General features: G+C 50.2%; 1 protein-coding gene across 1 annotated transcript; it reads right to left on the bottom strand.

Moving 5' to 3' along the window:
• Window positions 1-5,881: 5,881 nt before the first annotated feature.
• TAT (tyrosine aminotransferase) lies at window positions 5,882-15,435 on the bottom strand. The gene is made up of 12 exons (XM_063334986.1): window positions 15,293-15,435; window positions 13,456-13,698; window positions 13,212-13,316; window positions 12,324-12,391; window positions 11,815-11,973; window positions 11,496-11,634; window positions 10,927-10,979; window positions 10,416-10,568; window positions 9,383-9,511; window positions 8,869-8,952; window positions 7,312-7,410; window positions 5,882-6,561 (listed from the first exon to the last, which is right to left on the bottom strand). The coding sequence occupies exons 2-12, from the start codon at window positions 13,688-13,690 to the stop codon at window positions 6,421-6,423; spliced, it is 1,365 nt and encodes a 454-aa protein (XP_063191056.1). The 5' UTR covers window positions 13,691-13,698; window positions 15,293-15,435; the 3' UTR covers window positions 5,882-6,420.
• Between the last annotated feature and the right edge of the window lie 1,528 nt (window positions 15,436-16,963).

The raw sequence follows: 16,963 nt of genomic DNA, 5'->3' as shown, positions 1-16,963 counted from the left end.
GCAAGCACCAGAATGCACAGGAGCAGAGGTGCAATGCCTATGCTAAATTCCAGTCAGAGCAAGATCCTCCTCAGCCAGAGCAGAACTTGCCCCATGTGGCTTCCAGAACGAGGAAAGATGAGACAAATGACTGATAGGATGTCCTATATGAGAAATCTCTCCAAGGGCAGGCTGGTGTGTTCCTGCACTCATGTTGCTATGGAATTTCCCTTGTGTTTGAGATATGTTTTTTTTCAAAAAAAAAGAAACAGTGGAGCCTAGAATACCAAAGCAAGTGAAAATGTTTGTTTCCTGAGTGGCCCGGCGCAAAATGAAGTGGCAGAAGGATAAAAATATAATCATTTTCACAAAACCCAAGCAGAAGTGGTAATTAATGCCTCTGTTAAAGACAGCATTTATATATCAGTCTGGAGACGGTACAGCTTTCCAAATTAAAGAGATCTTCGTGCACATACTTTTTAAGGTCTTTGTGAAGGACATGGGCAATAGGACAGAGTGCACTCTTGACAGGTTGACAGACAACAGAGGGTTGCCTTCCCTTCTCATAGAGGAGACTGCATCTGGAATACTAGGTCCAGTAAAAGACAGACATTGGTTTAATGGAGTGAGCCAAGAAGAGGCCACAAAACTAGTCAGGGGTATGCACACAAGGTGCACAAGGAGAGGCTGAGGAGGTGGGATCTGTTTAGCTGGGAGAAGAGAAGACAAAAGCCTTATTGCTGTTTGACGCTACCTGACAGGAGGGCACAGAGAGGCTGGAGCCAGACACTTCTCAGAGGTGCACAGGCGGAGGATGAGAGACTCAGTATAAGAAGAAAATTTTTCACAATGCGGGGAGGTCAAACCCTGGAACAGGAGACCAGACAGGCTGTAGGATCTCCATTCTTGGAGATGTTAAAACTCAGCTGGACAATGCCCCTGCTCTATTTGACCCTGTTGTAAATAGGAGGTTGGACCATAAAGCCCCATAGGCCCCTTTCAACCAAAATTACCCCATGATTTTGTGATTTCAGATGTCAGTAGCAAGATTTGAGTGAAATGGATCTTGTCTTAGAGAGATGCATTCAAAGAGAAGGACAGCTGAACAGTTTGGGAAAGGAACAAAACACTGCAAAGCCTGTACACAGACTTGAGGATTCCAGTATGCAGTGAAGACAAATGAGCAATAAATGCAGCCATCAGGAACTAGAGAATGACGTGTGGTAGGCATCACGAAAGTCGTAAAGAAACATGCTCAACTTCCAGGCAACAGAGCATAGTTTTTAACTGAACCATGTTGCCCTAGTTCTGTAGAAAGAAAATAGAACTAATGTATGTTGCTATTGAGGATGTAGCAGTTTGGACCAGCAGAAGCCATTTAAGTAGATCACAAGCCATTGGCAAGTACCATGAAATCACCATTGCTGAGTGCAAAAAACGTTCCCCTTGTTCCAGGCTACAGAGTTGAACATGAAGACCTAGACACTGTAATTTAAACTGATAGTTTGTGTTCGCGTGACTGGAGGTTATTTTCTATTACTCTCTTCTACAAGATGATGACTGCTTGCCAAAACAATTTTAAAGTAGTGTCATTTCTTATTAGCTCATTAATTCAGCAAACAAAACTCCCCCTCACATCAGGAACAATTGATTCGTCTTATTAGTAGTAATGTTTGTTTCCCAGTCTCTACCTGAAAAGCTGAAAGTCTTCCATAATCACACAGTCCCTCACTGTATTTATTATTCTAATACCATGGAGATCTGTGTATGTAATTACACAGGGGCAATAAGACTCCTTCCATCGTGCTTTCGTCTAAGTTCTCTACAAAGAGATTTTCAGACAAGCAATTGTGGTTTTTACCCCATCATTATTACTTGTCACATGACTTTTACTTGTGTTTCTACCCTTCATGAACAATGCATGTCCTTGAATACATATGTTCCATTCATGATTGCCAATCTCTGTAAGACTCCCCCACTCTACAGCCAATATCAGGAATTGTAGTAGCTCCTCTCTTTTACTGCTGATTCCTTGCGTTAGTAAACAAACATCTTGGACAAATCTGTCTTACATTATTCCATTTCCTAGCTGGTCTCCAGTATCACCTACCTTTCCATTACTTGAGTTAATATTACTATTTTTTCCTTACTACCAACCCATCTAGTAACCGATTTTATTTTCCTATATCTGTCTTTTCATTTTTGTATGGAATGACAAAAAAAGGTAATCTTCCATGGCTGAACAAGTAAGAGAGCTCTGCTCTAGAGCTGTCTGTTCAAGAGCAGCAAGCAGGGATCCCTAACCCAGGAAGAACCTTACTGGACCATGTTCCCATGTCTTACAAAAATAATGCAATGGCAACACTCATTTGTTGTCTTCATTGTACTCTAGCACTCTAATATCTCAAGCGGTAAGGGAATGGGAAAGTGGGAAAACAGGAAAGAAGCTTATGTAAATAAGGCTCTAAGAATGAAGTCACATGAAGCTTTACCAACACATTACAGAAAAGAGAAATATAGTAAGAGAAAAAAATGTTTATTCAGCTTTTGAATTCATTTCACTGGTCAGCATCTGCCTTTTTACGTACATAGGCAGCCTAAAACCAAAAATCAGCACATGGACTGAAACTTGGAGTAGAACAGCTAGTCTAGAGTTGAGAGCAACCACAGCAATAAGCAGAGCTGAAGCACGCATAGTCCACACAATGCGCTAGAGTGCAGAAGACCCTATGCTAGCACCAAGTACTTCTGTCAGGCATCCAGGAAATAAACCGTTCAGACCTATTGACAGCACCTGTTTGCTCTGGCAAGGCTTCAGGGAACACTGACCCAAGTCAAATAAGGTAATGGCTGACAATACATGACAAAGCAAAGGGCTAGTAGAGGCCTGGGTTCCCAGCACTGTGAGGGAGCCCATGCTGACACCAAATCACAAGGAAGATCCAGGGCTTCTGCCCCTCAGAAGGCTTCCCCAGTGCTGGGATCCAAGCTGAAGGCAAACATACAAGACATAACCCCAATCTTGTTGTGATGAGTTGTTAAGCTTAGCTAGCCAGCTTTTAGGTGCTTTCCAGCTACTGGAACCCTGCCCAGGCTGTGTCTTTCATGGCTATCCTGTCAAGAGCAAGACTTTGCCCAGGCTGAGCCTTCTTTCTCCTCCAGAGCTCCTCTACCCTCGCACAAGCTGGTTTGCAAAATCCCTCCCAGTCACCTCAAGAAGGTATTGTCTCACAGCCCACTACTGCCTCCTCCTCTTACATCCATGGTCTCTCCCTGGACACTTCTCCTCCTTATGGAAACCTATCAATGCCTCCCTTTGCCATGCACCAAGTATTTCCTTCCTCCAGCCCTCATGGAAAATGGACACCAGAGCAGGTCAGCTCACCTGGCCTCTGACAGGCCCTGCACAGCCTGGGAAAACGAGGTTATGTGCCATCCCACATGTACAAAGGAGCTTTGCACAGACACCTTCTCCTGGGGTCCTCCTCCCACTCCCACGCGATGCTTGAGCCTCACCTGAGCTCCCCGGCATGTTGGGCCCTGGTTTGCCAGGGCCTCCCCGGTCATCCCCGGACTGCCCACCTGCAACCGTCCCACGTCCAGCTCAGGGCAGACCACATCTTCCCACTGTAGGTGTACAGAGTGGCTACGTGCTGGTTGGAGAGCAGGCTGCTTCAGACAAGCTCTGATGGCCAAGGGCCACAGAAGACACTGGTGGACTGTTCCAGGCTGCAGCCCCACTGGGGACAGTCAGGGCCACTGGAAGAGAGGGGGCGAGGGCAGGGCCAGGGGCTGGGCTGCATCCAGGTTCCTGAGGCACCTGGGGGAGCTGATGGCCTCACTGCCAGCAGCTGTGATTTGCCCCAACCTGGCCACAGTTTGCTCTGCTGGGCTGGGCCATGCTGACAGTCCCTTTGGAAGCTGAGGGCTTCTGCATTTCACCTTCATTTGCCCATGAGCTGAGAAGTTCCTTCCTTTCCCAAGGAAAGCACGAGGCGTGTGGTTGCCTCACTGCCTAGGTCCCCATGTCTGGGGTAGGTCACCCTCCTCCTGAACATGGACAGCACAGAGAAGTGCACAAGCACATTGCAAACGTGCTCCAGGTTGTGCAGCTGGTGCTTCTCAGCTAAGACAGGGAGGATGGTTGTGGATTAGCCATAAAGGCGCTGAGGGAGTTCTACCAGAGCACTGCAGACCTTGTCAGAGCATCTGAGGAAGAGCAGCTCCAGACCTGTGTCTTGCTTCTTCCTTGGTGTGGGTGCTGAAAGGGCTTTCTTTGGCACAAAGTACCTCCAAACACCAGCTTAAGCTAGTTTGTGTGGCTGGCAGGCGCTCTATGCTACACCCACACTGTGACGCAAAGCATGCGTGAGTATAATGCCTGAAAAATGATACTAGCACGTTTGTGGTTTAATGCTACTTTGCCATTCCGGCACAGAAAACTGAGGTGTGGTCAAAAGGCAGTGTTATGTTTGCAAAAGATGTCAATAGAGGATGTGGACTTGAGAAATCTTAGTATCTTGAGATTTATGAGTTTCATATATATATATGCCTATTGTCTCTGGGTCTCTCAGTGTCCCTGGCCAAATGCTGCTGGGCTAAGAAGAAACAGAACGGTTTTGCAGAATATTTGCCTGTTAACAGACATCTCTGAGACGACTCTGAAAGGGAAGGGGTCCATGACGGGAAAGCAGTCTGAAAGGGGCAGCTTTCTCTAAAAGCTCAGGTTGCGTCAAGCAGCTCAGGTTATTTGGCTCTATTTGGAGGTCTAATGGCATGAAATCGCCAAAGCCATCTACCATTCACCCATAGCCTCAGCTTCTCTCTCATTCTTGTTGTTCTGGGATTGCTTTCTTTGAAGGGAAAGGTTGTGGCAGGAACACTTAGCTGACGTGTTGATGATATACACTGCTATCTTTCTCATAGATACGTCCCCTCTAATGGAGTACTGGTATGTAGACTTTGTCCTGGGCAGGGGAAGGGCAGGCAATGAGACACATCTACAGAATGTGGCAGGTCTGGCAGTGTGTAATCTAGAGCTAGCTCACTTTTCCCATCACTGGGGAGGCAGGGTTGACCCATGGATCCTAATTCTGGAGGAGTACAGGTGAACAGAGCTGTAGGTGATGATGCAAGGCACTCCGCAAGTCACACTTCTGCCAGTTTCAGAGATGGCTCCCCGAGCAGTTCAACGGAACAGGTGGTCTGATGGGCATTATCTCCTCTTGACCACACAGGCACTGCTCCCGTTTCCACAGATTGAACAGACACCAGGCTAACAGTTCCTTATTACTTCACGGAGCTGACGTATTCAGCAATCAGTAACCCTGGCATTGCTGGCGTGTCATGAACAGCCTGTACAGTCTGAACATTATCTCTTCTTGACTGCACCAGCACTCCTCCCGTTTCCATTATGGAGCTGACGTATTCAGCAATCATTAACTCTGCCACTGATGGCATGTCACAAACAGCTCGTATGATGAACTGGCCTTGAACACTTAGGCACCGTCACCTGGCATGGCTAGCTCGGGTCCAGGGGGCAATGCCACGCCACACCAGTGGGCACCAGCACCCGCCACTCTGTTGGGGGCTACGGGGAAGGGGCTGTGAGGGCCCAGGGGCAGGTGCAGACGGGGCTCTTCTGTGGGGAAGGGGCCAGGCCACCACAGCAAGTCTCCAGCATCAACGGGGCAGGAGTGGCGACCTCTGGTCTGTGCCAGACTTACAGGGCCCATCCCACCCTCAGGGCCTGGTGGGTGCCTTTGCGGGTCTGAGGTGCTCCCACCATTGCCCCTGCTGGGGACAGGGCAGGCCTGGGGCACTGCAGCCCCATGGGCCGAGCGAGGGGCACCCACACAGTGGCCAAGCCAGACCTGGTGCAACAGGAGCCCAGTGCAGAGACTGGAATGTCAGAATGTTTATTAATAAAAAAAAGTCACAATAACTTACTCCCTTTGTCATACAAAGGGCTCGGTACAAAGAGCTCTGGCCTCCTAAGGTAACACAGGTAAGTGAGGGGTGGGTACTTTTCTTTTGTCCTCTGAGACTGTGGCCTTCTCCTGTCCCCAAGGGGAAGCACAGCCAGCACAGGAGCTACTGGCCACAAGGGGCCTGGGCCATGGGGCTGGCCACAGGAGCAGCCATGTGCCCCTGCCTGCAGCTGCTTCGCAGGCAGCACAGACTGACACAGGGTGCAAATGCAGAGTATATGGAGACCACAGGCACGGGATGCCAGAGGGTGTGCAAGCTGCAGTGGAGGAAGAGAGAAGTGGCTGCTTCTTCCCACAGTGCTGAGGGGTCTGTGGAGCACAAAAAGTGCAAGCAGCCACTGTCCTGCTGCTTCAGGCAGGGGGATGAGGGGGCTGGCTGGAAGCAGCCCTGCCTGCCTGGCTGCTGCCTCACACAAGGTCTAGCCTGGCAGAGGCAGGAGACCAGCTGTGGCTACTTGTCACACTCCTCCTGGGCCCCCTCAGCACCCTGGTAGTGCATCTCACAGAACTCCTGAATGCGACTGCAGGCCTCCAAGATCATCTCCTCAGGCACGGTGATCACCACGCGGAAGAAGTTTGGGTACTCAAAGCACTGAAATGAGAAAGGATGAAGCTGTCAGACTACCTGGGATAGTGGTGTAGTTTCAGAGCCCTGCCTTGGGGCCACATGCTCTGTCAGCAAGTGAAAATGGTCAGTGTAGGACAGACTGGAGGACAGCAGGGCTGGGCTCTTCCTCCCTTAGACTGTTTTTTCTGTTCCAAGCAAATCTACATGGATGTGATGCTGTGAGGGTGACAGGCCAAAGGACCTTGCATGGACTACACAAGACCCAGGGAATGGGCTGGAAGAAGATAGGGAAGGAGAGGGCTGGAGGGTATCCAAGGCCCCATCCGCATTCAATGCTGGAAGCGGAGCTAGAAGGAAGTGGGCACAGGGCATAGATGTTCTCAGCCTGTACTCTGTCCCAGTGCCTACAGGGGTGGGGGGACAGGGCAAAGGAAGGAACTTAGGTGGCAGCCGTCCCAGGCCTCTAAGGGGGCAGCTTCAGCAAGGAGATGTGGTGGTACATAGGGTTCAGGGATACAGCTCTGCCAACCTGAGAAATACAGAGCAATCCTAGAGCTGGGAAGATCCCGGCACCCTGACTGAGGGCTGTTAGTGAGCCAGAGACTGCCAGTCCCCATCCCCACATGCTGCACTTGGAGCTCACACACCATTACAGACCATGGACGCCGCACACACAGCTCCCAACCTGTCCCCAGAACTCAGGGATAAACCCCTGTTGCTTCTCTCCGCATGCTTCGGCCCCACAGCTCCCTGGGCTCTCAGGGTTAGGCTCACCGTGGCTGGCAAGCAGAACACAGACTGCTCCGAGATGAGTCGCTCGGTGAACTCCACATCGTTTTCAAACTCAGGGAAATGCTCCATCTCAATCTCAACCTGCAGCAGAGGGATGTAACATGGCAACCAAGGGCACCACAACTATCTGCAGCGTCCCTGCTTACCCACATGACCCAACAACTTCCCAGTCAAGTGCAGCTGTCTCCCCTCAGTTTTTGCTCATGATTTGGGCCGACTGGAATGTAAGACACAAACAGAAACATATAAATGAAAACTGGGGCTTCTTTAAGAAGTACTCACTAACTGCCTAAAGCTGGAATTTCAGTTAAGGACAACTTTAGTAAAAAAATTCATGGCAAAGATACAGCAACCAATTTGAAGTGAAAAGGAATAAATAAGATATTGAAAAATAGCTTGGGAGAGAACTCTAGTCAATAATGCCTTAATAATTCTGCCATGCAAGAAATGTATATGGTAAGAAAAAGACAAACTAATGTTTTGGTTTAAAAAAAAAAAAAAAAAGGAAAGGCGCAAAGTCTAGAATAAAATGGAAAAAAAACCCTTGTAGGATGATATAATTGGTAAAATGACACAGAAATGCTGAAATGTTCAATAAATATTTCTGTTTGGTATTTGGAAAGGAGGCTGTCCGTTTGTCACATAACGACATGGATATCCTGGCCATTTGTTTACAACCAAAGCTTATTTTCAACATCTTGTGAAAATATTCTTAAACAAACCAGGTCAGAGAATTTGCATTCTGAAATTCTGAAAGAGCTATGGAAGAAAAATTTCACCAGATGATTTAATTTAAATAAATATTCAGATACTGCAGAAATACAATAGGTGTGAAAGAATCTTAGAGCTGTGCCTCTACACAAAGAGGATAAGCAGAATGACCTGCATAACTCTGGGTAAGACTGGAAACAGGGTCAACTGATAAAGACCGATATTGCAGTATTCTCCAGTTCTGGGACCACATTTTAAAAGCTGATGAAAAACTGGGGACGCTATGAGACACACACAAAAAAAAAATTAAAAATGTATTAAACTTAAGAGACTTAAATGTCTCAATGGACCTTGTTGAGTTGAAAAAGGAAATTTCACCACATCATAAAAAGTTAAAAAAACCAACAGGTATAGAAAAAGGCAGAAAAAGATGCAACAGCACAGGCAGAGGACAGACATGCTAGTAGGAAGAAGGCTACATCTTCAATAGGAAGTACGATAATCTGACTTGTGGTAACAGAGGCTTCCCACTGCCAGAAGGCTTCGCATCCAGGTAAAACAACATCGTCTTGCAAAGTTCAAGTCATGGAGTTCTGTGCAGGAGCAAGTAGGTGAAACGTACAAGCCTCTGCTACGTGAGAAGTGCACAACATATTCTGGCCTTCTGAAGTGACCAAGGGATGAGTCTACCGCACAGGGCAATGTGAAAATGCATGGTAATGGAGACCTGGTGCCAAGCACCAACCTGAAACCATTGACAAGCACTGGAAACGAGACTTAGTGTGAGGGTTGATGACCTGGAGATGGCATGTCACTCTCCTCACTTACCATGAGGTACATGGCTCCAGCAGGACGGACAGGCTGGAGGCCAGGGATAGCTGATAAGGCGGCATAACAAAGGTCAGCGTTGGACTGAAAAGCAGAAAGGAGAAATTTCAAAACAGGAGAAATTCCAGGAAGCAGCTCAGCAAATGAAAGCCAAGCCCTGGACCAGGACTATAAACAGGTTTGCCCACTGCAAATAAAGGGACAATGAATGCAAACAGCATCGGTGACCATGGCCTTGAGTACAGCAGGTATAACTGAGCTGAGCTCAGCAAGTCAGTGCCAAACATCCCATCCCCTGGGTCATCAGCTCCAGCTGCAGGACTGGGCTGCCTGAAACTTATCACAGACAATATTTCTGCCCCATTTACCATGTCTCCTGCTGGAATTGGATTTGTTTGGCTCTCCTAGTCACAGACAGAACTGCACCTTGGAGCAGGGACGATGACCTACAGAGATGCGGCTCGCTCCAAACAGTCCATGAACAAAGTGTGCTGACGTGTTACCGCCTGTTTACCTTGAGCATGCTGAGGGTGTTGTGGTAGAACTCAGGGGGTGTTCGCTGCAAGATACGTTCCAGTGCTCCTTGGACAATCGTACAGGGTCCTAGGATCCTTTGACTCAATCTTAGAAGGCCATCCCTGATCTGAAAAAAAATGGTGATATTTGCAGCTCAGACTGTGCTTCCTGTAAGGGAGAGTTCCAAGGCCTACTCTCTGTATTTCTACAGCTGCTCACACCCCTCTCTTCAGTGAGCATACCGAGTACTAACGAACATTTGTTTGACTGTATGCCAGGTATTTGCAGACTATTTAGAGTGTCATTCTCTATTCCTCAGTTGCAGATTGTAATGTCACAGGCAACCTTTCGAGCTTCCCAATCTGACTGAAACCAGCTTGGAATATAGCTAATACAAATAAAGCCAGAGCTGTTCCAAATCCCACTTTGCATTTCCCTTAGGTTTGGGCCCACAATCCACACTTTCAAAGCCAGATAGGGATAACCAACATTAGCTCACTCAGTTGGTCCTCTCTTCTTCCTCCTCCTCTGCAGAAAGCCCTCTGGGAGGAAAGATCGCTGCAGTAGATGGTTGTTCTTGGAACACAGATGAACAAATAGCCAGATAAAGCACTAGCAGCGCTGCAATGTGCTTTGTACTTACTTTTAAGAGAAACCATATAAGAGCATATAGAGACCACACATGGACTCCACATGCTGGATAAGCCATGCAATACCTTCAGTGCACACTGGAGCTATCTGAGAAGAGAAAGAATTAGAAGCACACAAAAAGGACAAGACATATGTGAAGGAGCAGCAGAGACAAGGAGTGCGTTACAGTGCAGATGTGGGTAGAAGGCCATGTATGGAAGCAGATGGAGTAAGGAAGGGACACAAAAAGCTTAGAGGTGCAGAAAAGCTTGTAAGCAATTGGGTGACACCCATGTGAGAGCAAGAGTAGTACATGCCTGTATCAGTTAAAGCCCTAGTGATCCACACACTGAAGCCACTGCAGGACTGTTGCCGTGACAGCAACACTCAGCAGTTCTCACCTCATTACCAAAGATGTCTCTCCTGTCATGAATTAGGATCCAGCCCATCCGCCAGCCAGGGACTAGCCACCGCTTTGCCAAGCCACCACAGGACAAGATGGGCACATTGGTGCTGAGAGTTGCAATGGGTTCATACTTGCAGTCAGCAAAGACCTGTGACAGGAGACTGTGTTAGGGCTCTCCCTGCCTCTATTGTGAGAGCTGCGGGGGTGTGCGTGAGGCACAACAAGAAGGGAGGCAGGGAAGTGATGGGAAATGGATGGTGAAAGCTCTTAGCTTCAAGGTATGAACATGGTAAGTGTATTCCCATGAAAGTGAGCCATTTGGGAAGAGGAAAGGAGGTGGACATGAGAGGTATCCCCAGGACTGCACACCAGAGGAATGGGAGCTCCAGGCATGGACCAAGGCACAGTATACTGGAGTGGAGCTGTTTGGCTACCATGGCCAAAAGGCCAGTGCATCAGAAAGGACAGGCAGCATGGGGGTGCAAAGGACTGCAGCTGACACTCACCATGTCTCCGTAGATCTCGTCAGCAAGGATGGGCACGCACTGTCTCGATGCCACTGTGGGAGAGAGGGCATTCAGCCTGGCCACCCTGCATCCTCCATGGGACCAGGCTTGGCAGGGCTCTGAGGGAAGCTCTGTCCCAGGGCAGAGGGTCCCTATCTTCCTCCTACAGACTGTTCACTGGGAGAGCCCAAGCACTGGAGATCCCTGCCCTGGCTGAGCCTAGTTCTGCTCTCACCGGTGGGGGCAGGGAGCACAGCCCTCCCACTGACAGGCTGGGCTCAGGAAGTGTAGGGCTCCCTGTGAACACTCTCCCTCTGTGGAGCCAGAGTGGAGAAATAAGCAGTCCAAGCCACACAGAGTATTTGAGGAAGCGCAAAACATACAGTCTGCATGTTCTTGCTCAGATAAGGCAACACCTTCACGCTGGGCAAGCCCTGCTTCCTGAGCTGGAGTCTGTCACGAGGAGAGACGCAAAGCCCTGGGCCATGGTGCTACAGTGATGCAGACATGGGCAATGTGGGCAGACACTATTCTGCAACCATGGCCCAGACACACACAAGCAGGCTCACCTGCCAGGATCTTCTGGAGGTGGCTCTTGCTGAACACAGAGCCACAGGGATTCGATGGGTTGTTCACAATGAGGCAAGCTGTCTTCTCATCCACCAGCGACTCCAAGTGCTCCAAATCAATTTCCCAGCCTTTCTCTGGCTAGTGAAGTGAAGAGAAGGGGAAGTAACAGCTGAGGAACTGGACTTGCCACACAGGGTGAGGTGTGACAGGGTGCCCATGATTGCTCATGTCATCTTCACCCACTTCTCAGGCAGGGACACGGTATTTCTGAAGGGCAGGAATGTCAGGGTTGCCCCTTCCATGCCTGCCACCACTTACCAAGAGGTTGTAGAGTTTGACCTCAATCCCCATAGACAATGCCAGAGTCTTGTAGAGGGAGAAGCCAGGCCGTGGCACGAGGATGTTCTGGCCTGGGTTGGCCAGCACTGCCAAGGCAAGCTCTATGGCCTGGCTGCAGCCACTCGTTAAGATGACGTCCTGCAAAGAGCACACAGGAGTCAGCAGAAAGCACAGCCACTCTCAAGTGCCCCAGCCACGTGGGAGTGACATAATGCCCAGGCTCTGCCAGGTGAGAGCTTCTCAGCCAAAAAGACAAATCCAGAGCCTGACTGAAAGCAGGAAACCGCCAACAACTGGAGAGCTCAGCCACCTCCTGAGGAGGGTGGAGGAGAAAAGCTCAGGGCAGTGGGTGGGAGCAGCAGGCGGTGGCTGTGGGACAAGGCCATGGGCGAGCCTTCAGTCCCACAGCTGGGCAGGGGAGGAGAGAGCCGGGCAGGGCCCCGTGCCCTGTGGTGTAGGCATGGCCAGCCTCAGCTGGGCACCAGTACCTGGGCCTTCAGTGGTGCCTCCGGGCAGTTGTAGTACGCGGCCACGGCTTCCCGGCAGGACTGGTAGCCTGGGGAAAGAGAAACCAAACATGGAAGGGAAGTTTTTTTTCACAGACCGTTGCCTTTTTCTTGCCAGTACAAGGCTCAGAGCTGCCACCCAGCTGGGGGAAGCCCATTTGTTAGTGACACTGTCCCAAGGTGGCAGAGACTGTCCTGCCTCAGGCCAAGCACCATGCAGCCCTGAGGCTGGGCCAGGCAGGCCAAGAGCAGGGTCAGACCCTGGGCAGGGAGGCAGGCTCTGGCCCCAACATGTCCTGGACACAGAACTGATGGCAGCGGGCTAGAGGGCAGCCAGGGAGCTGCTCTGACCCAGCTGGGGGCCAAGTGGTATTACGTGGCTTTCACTGTTTAGTGGTAGCATGGGGGCAGCCCATCCTGTTGCCGCATGGAACGTCCTGGGAGACAGGCATGATCTATGCTCCATGCATGCTTTTTGCACTAACTGCAAACAAAGCTCCTGTTGCCTGTGAAGTCATGGAGCCCAAGGGGACTCCTGGTCGAGGCAGATCAGAAAAGAACTTGGCTGCAACCCACAGCAGGGAGACACAGTCCGGAGCCCTTCTGGGTGCCTGGAACCCTGCCTGCTCTAACGGCTGGGGAAGCAAACACAGCTGCTGCAGGAGGCTTTGGGCCACACACAGATCATGCAGGGAAGGGCACTCAGGTGTGTCTGGGGGATAAAAATGCTTGTGTTCTCATGGGACTATTGGTGAGGGCACCTGTCGGGTGCTACCGGAAAGATGTCTATGGGCTCCATATACCTGCTGTGGGGTGGCAGCTGGCACATGCCTTCATCCTGCTCTCACAGAAAGAGCTTTGTCAACTTACCAACAGATGGAGCATAACCGTTGTAACGTCCTGAGTCCAAAACCTCCTTCACAGCCAGTGTGACCTCATCATTTGTGGGAAGGTTTCCAAAGACCGTCGGGTCTCCTTTTTGAAGATTGAAAAAATAGTAAAGTTCTCACTGATCTGTGACAGGCATAGAGCTTTGTGCTTCAGAGCCCTGCAATCTGCTAGATACACAGTCTACCACATTGCCCAGAGGCTTCAGCCACAACGCTATGCTCACCTAAGGACAAGGAGATCATAGCTTTCTTCGGGTTTGGCTCCACCTTCATGCTGTCTACGATGGCTCGGACAGGATTGTAAGTCTTCTTTGACATTTCAGAAGCCCTGACAGCCCATCTTGGCTTCCGGCCCTTCACCTTCCCCAGCGATATGCTGTTCCCATTGGTCTTGAGATGAACATCCAGCATAGGGGCATGATCTCCACAGCCACTCACTTGGATCAGGTACGAGTCCATCCTGAGAGCTGTCAGTGTGAAGTGGATTTTGTTAACACTTGCCAAAAAAGGGATCTGCCTGTTTGGGGACACAGCCCATGACTCTCCAAAAATAAAACTTATGAAAGCTGTAGACCCTACCTACTGCCTATGGACAACTCAGCAGCAAGCGGGGCTGTATTTGGGGCCAGGATGGAGTGAAACCACACACGTAAGTGAGAGTGTAGCAGGAAAGTCAGGTCAGAGGCACCTCTCTGCTAGCTGCACCACTGCCTAGCATGGACTTGCTGCGCTGAGGAGGAGTAGGCTCCCTAAAGCCAGCAGCCAAGAGTTAGCAGCATGTTGTAGTCACTGCTTGACTGCAGATTCAATGTTCCACTGACAGAATTGGCCAGGTCACCCTCCTCCTCATCCCCAGCTATAAACTTGCACACCTCAAGCTGCAGCCAAAAGGATCAGCCCGCTATGTGTGTTCACATCCAAAATGTCCCTCCAGTCTGCAGACAGAAATGCACCACTGTTTAAATCGAATATCAGATACCACAAAGGTAGCTCTGGTCCACTGTCATCAGGGTGTACTGGGCCGTGTCAGGGGATATGTTACAGACCCTTGCCTCTGTCAGCAGAACAGGGAGCAACAGCCCAGCCCAGAGACCCCAGGTCAAAAGGCAGTGCTTAGAAAATGGAGTAAGACTGGTGCGGCCAAGAGAGAAATCGGGGAGGTGGCACGGCCCCAAGCAAAGGGCCTGTAGTCCTGCCCGAGGCCGGGTAACAAGCAAGGCACAGCAGAGGAACAGCTGCTTTCTAGGCCCCAAAATGCACACAAAAGGAACTTACGCACCCCAGCACACGTACCCAGAACACAAGCCAGACCCAACCAGCAAAAGCCTTACTTATCAACTGCTGCTGACTCAGGACTTTGCACCGGCAGAAGGTGAGGGACAAGGGCACAGGGCAGGCAGAGACCTCCTGAGCCCTCAAGCCTGTTCTTGCTGATACTGGCACACTAATTTGTAATCCTGCCATAAGCGGCAATTCAGTGAACAGTGGCCCTTTTCTGACGGTAGATACTTTGCCCCATGCTCGCAGATATTCACAACACAGCTACCCCTTCCTTGCTGCAGAGACAGAGCTGGAAGAGTTGTAGTGCTGCCTGGTAAAGGCAGGATTTGCCATTTGAATGAATTTCTCACTGCTTCAATGAAGTTTGCACCTAGAGATGCCCTGTGCTGCTGCAGTTACTCTGCCAGCAGTGCCTCATTAGCCTGTTTGTAGCAACTTAGGCTGATCTAACAGGGTCACAAAGCAAGACTTCAGCTTCTCTGCTGCTAATATCTTCTGGGTCTCCTTTCTACCAAAAGAAAGGCAGCTGAAGAAACATACAGCGGTGCTACTTAAAAACTGAGCAGAGAGGTGAGCCATATATCTCAGTTCAGCGGCAGGGCTGAGTCCCAAATGCAGAGTCCGTCTCAGAAGAGCCTTCACACCACCCTGCAACGCTGTTCTCATGCAAAGGGGAGCTGCAGACACAGGCACAATGGATGCCTTCAATGTAGGCAGCCAGGGAAGATCTCCCCACTTCTCCCCCTGACAGATGCAAGGTACCAGAACATAGTACTTTACCTTCTACAGCACGGAGAGGGAGACACCAACAAGCTTGGGGGTCCAGTCCCTACTTTCACCCAGGACAAGTCCCCTTGAGAGGAAGTTCCTGCAAATTCTTGCCCATGAAATAAGCCCCCAAACTGGGCGTGTGGACTGAACCGTTTAGCCATTGGCTCACAGAGAAGGCTGCTCTCCCCACCCAAAAACGCCCTCTTCTCCCCATTGCAACTGCATCCACTTCAAACACCTGGAACATGCCTGCACATTAACTCTTTCTGGGGGCAGCCTACAGAGGGACACAGCGTGGCCTTCTGGAGGCTCTGGGCTGCCACCTTTTTTCACCACTTCTCTCAGTCCTCAAAGACTGCGGGAGGGAAATCTGCACAGAGTCCAGGTATTCCAGCTCCAGCACCTTGTAATGCACCAAGAGTGGACTGATGGACCCCAAAGCCCGCCGAAAGCATCAGTCTGTCCTGACCTCAAAGGCTCTAGGCTCCCAATGCACCAGCTAAGAAAGAACAGTTTGTGTCATCATTACAATCAGGAAGCATCTTCCTCCATAGGCTGAAAGGAGGCAGGCACTTCCCAACCCGTGTCTTGGAGGCACCAGGACCTGAAGGGTTAAAGGAAGCTCAAGTTGCCATGAGTTTGGGTGGGCTATTTTTCTCTTTTGGATTTTTTTTTTTGGTTGCTTCAAGGTCATAATTTTGGCAGCTAACAGAAATGATGCAATTCTTCCCTCTCTGATGGTACTGCAAAGCACAGATGACACCATTCCCAGAAGGCCCTTTTTTGCTAAGTGATGTGAAATCTGTGCCTTCCTGTCCCTTGACTCTTGCAGGCCTGGGGTAAGCAAGAGAGGCATCTGCACCCTCCCTGTCTTCAAAGGGCTGCTCCAAGTCTTCCCTTACTGCCTTGGCAGCAAATGGCCAGAGATCAAATTGTTGCTCAGATACAAGAGGGATCCTGCTAATCTTCCTGCAAAATGGACTGCTGACGCCTTCATTGCAGAGGCCAGTGCTCACTATGATTTTTGCCTCTTTGCACCCACTCCTGCGTGGGAGGAGGAAGGACCACTTGGGCTCAACCCATGCTCACTACACTACCCGCAATAAGACTGCATCTCTCCTGGTGCCAGCGGTGGCCCCTTCCCTCAGCGCTGGGGCTGGGGTGACGCTGCTGGAGAGTCAGGACCTGCCTTGACCACAGTGGGCACGGCTGAGGCCACAATGGTGGCCAGGGACTTGGGGCTGGAGGCAGTTTGGGTGCAGCCAGCGGGTCCAGCTAGGGTCCCCATCCCCAGACTGGCTGCCAAGCGTCCCACAGCAGCCATCCCCGGGGGCTTTGGGCAAGGAATAGCACCTTTCAAAAACACTTCACAGACAAACATCTTGTATTGAAGCTGCTTGGACTCTCTTCTGCTGAGAGCTGCACAGTTCCAGATTATTTTCTCTCTTCTTTTTCCTGAAGCCTGACATGAGCGACCTTCAGAAGTTCATGCAGGCCCTCTCCAAGAACCTATGGGTTATTTTCTCACTTCCCCCAGCTGGTCCCATCTCTTGCCATGCCACAGCCCTGCCAGGGTTAAATGTAGCATTGGGAGGTCTCAAGGACGATGTGTTCTGCCTAGCAACAACCCTGAATCTGATGCAACCGGAGCTCTACCCACAATACTGCACACAGCAGTGG

The sequence above is a fragment of the Chroicocephalus ridibundus genome, chromosome 4 (assembly GCF_963924245.1).
Source record: "Chroicocephalus ridibundus chromosome 4, bChrRid1.1, whole genome shotgun sequence".
NCBI classification, from domain to species: domain Eukaryota; kingdom Metazoa; phylum Chordata; class Aves; order Charadriiformes; family Laridae; genus Chroicocephalus; species Chroicocephalus ridibundus.
The sequence above is the reverse complement of the archived record's forward strand: the minus strand, read 5'-3'. Positions and strand labels throughout refer to the sequence as shown.

Excerpts from the sequence above, each read along its gene's own strand:
- TAT (XM_063334986.1), bottom strand. The coding sequence starts at position 13,690 with ATGGACTCGTACCTGATCCAAGTGAGTGGCTGTGGAGATCATGCCCCT. Across the intron at positions 11,974-12,323 it reads AGGCACCACTGAAGGCCCAG|GACGTCATCTTAACGAGTGG; the intron begins GTACTGGTGCCC and ends TGCTCTTTGCAG. Across the intron at positions 6,562-7,311 it reads TGTTCTGCTTGCCAGCCACG|TGCTTTGAGTACCCAAACTT; the intron begins GTGAGCCTAACC and ends TTCTCATTTCAG.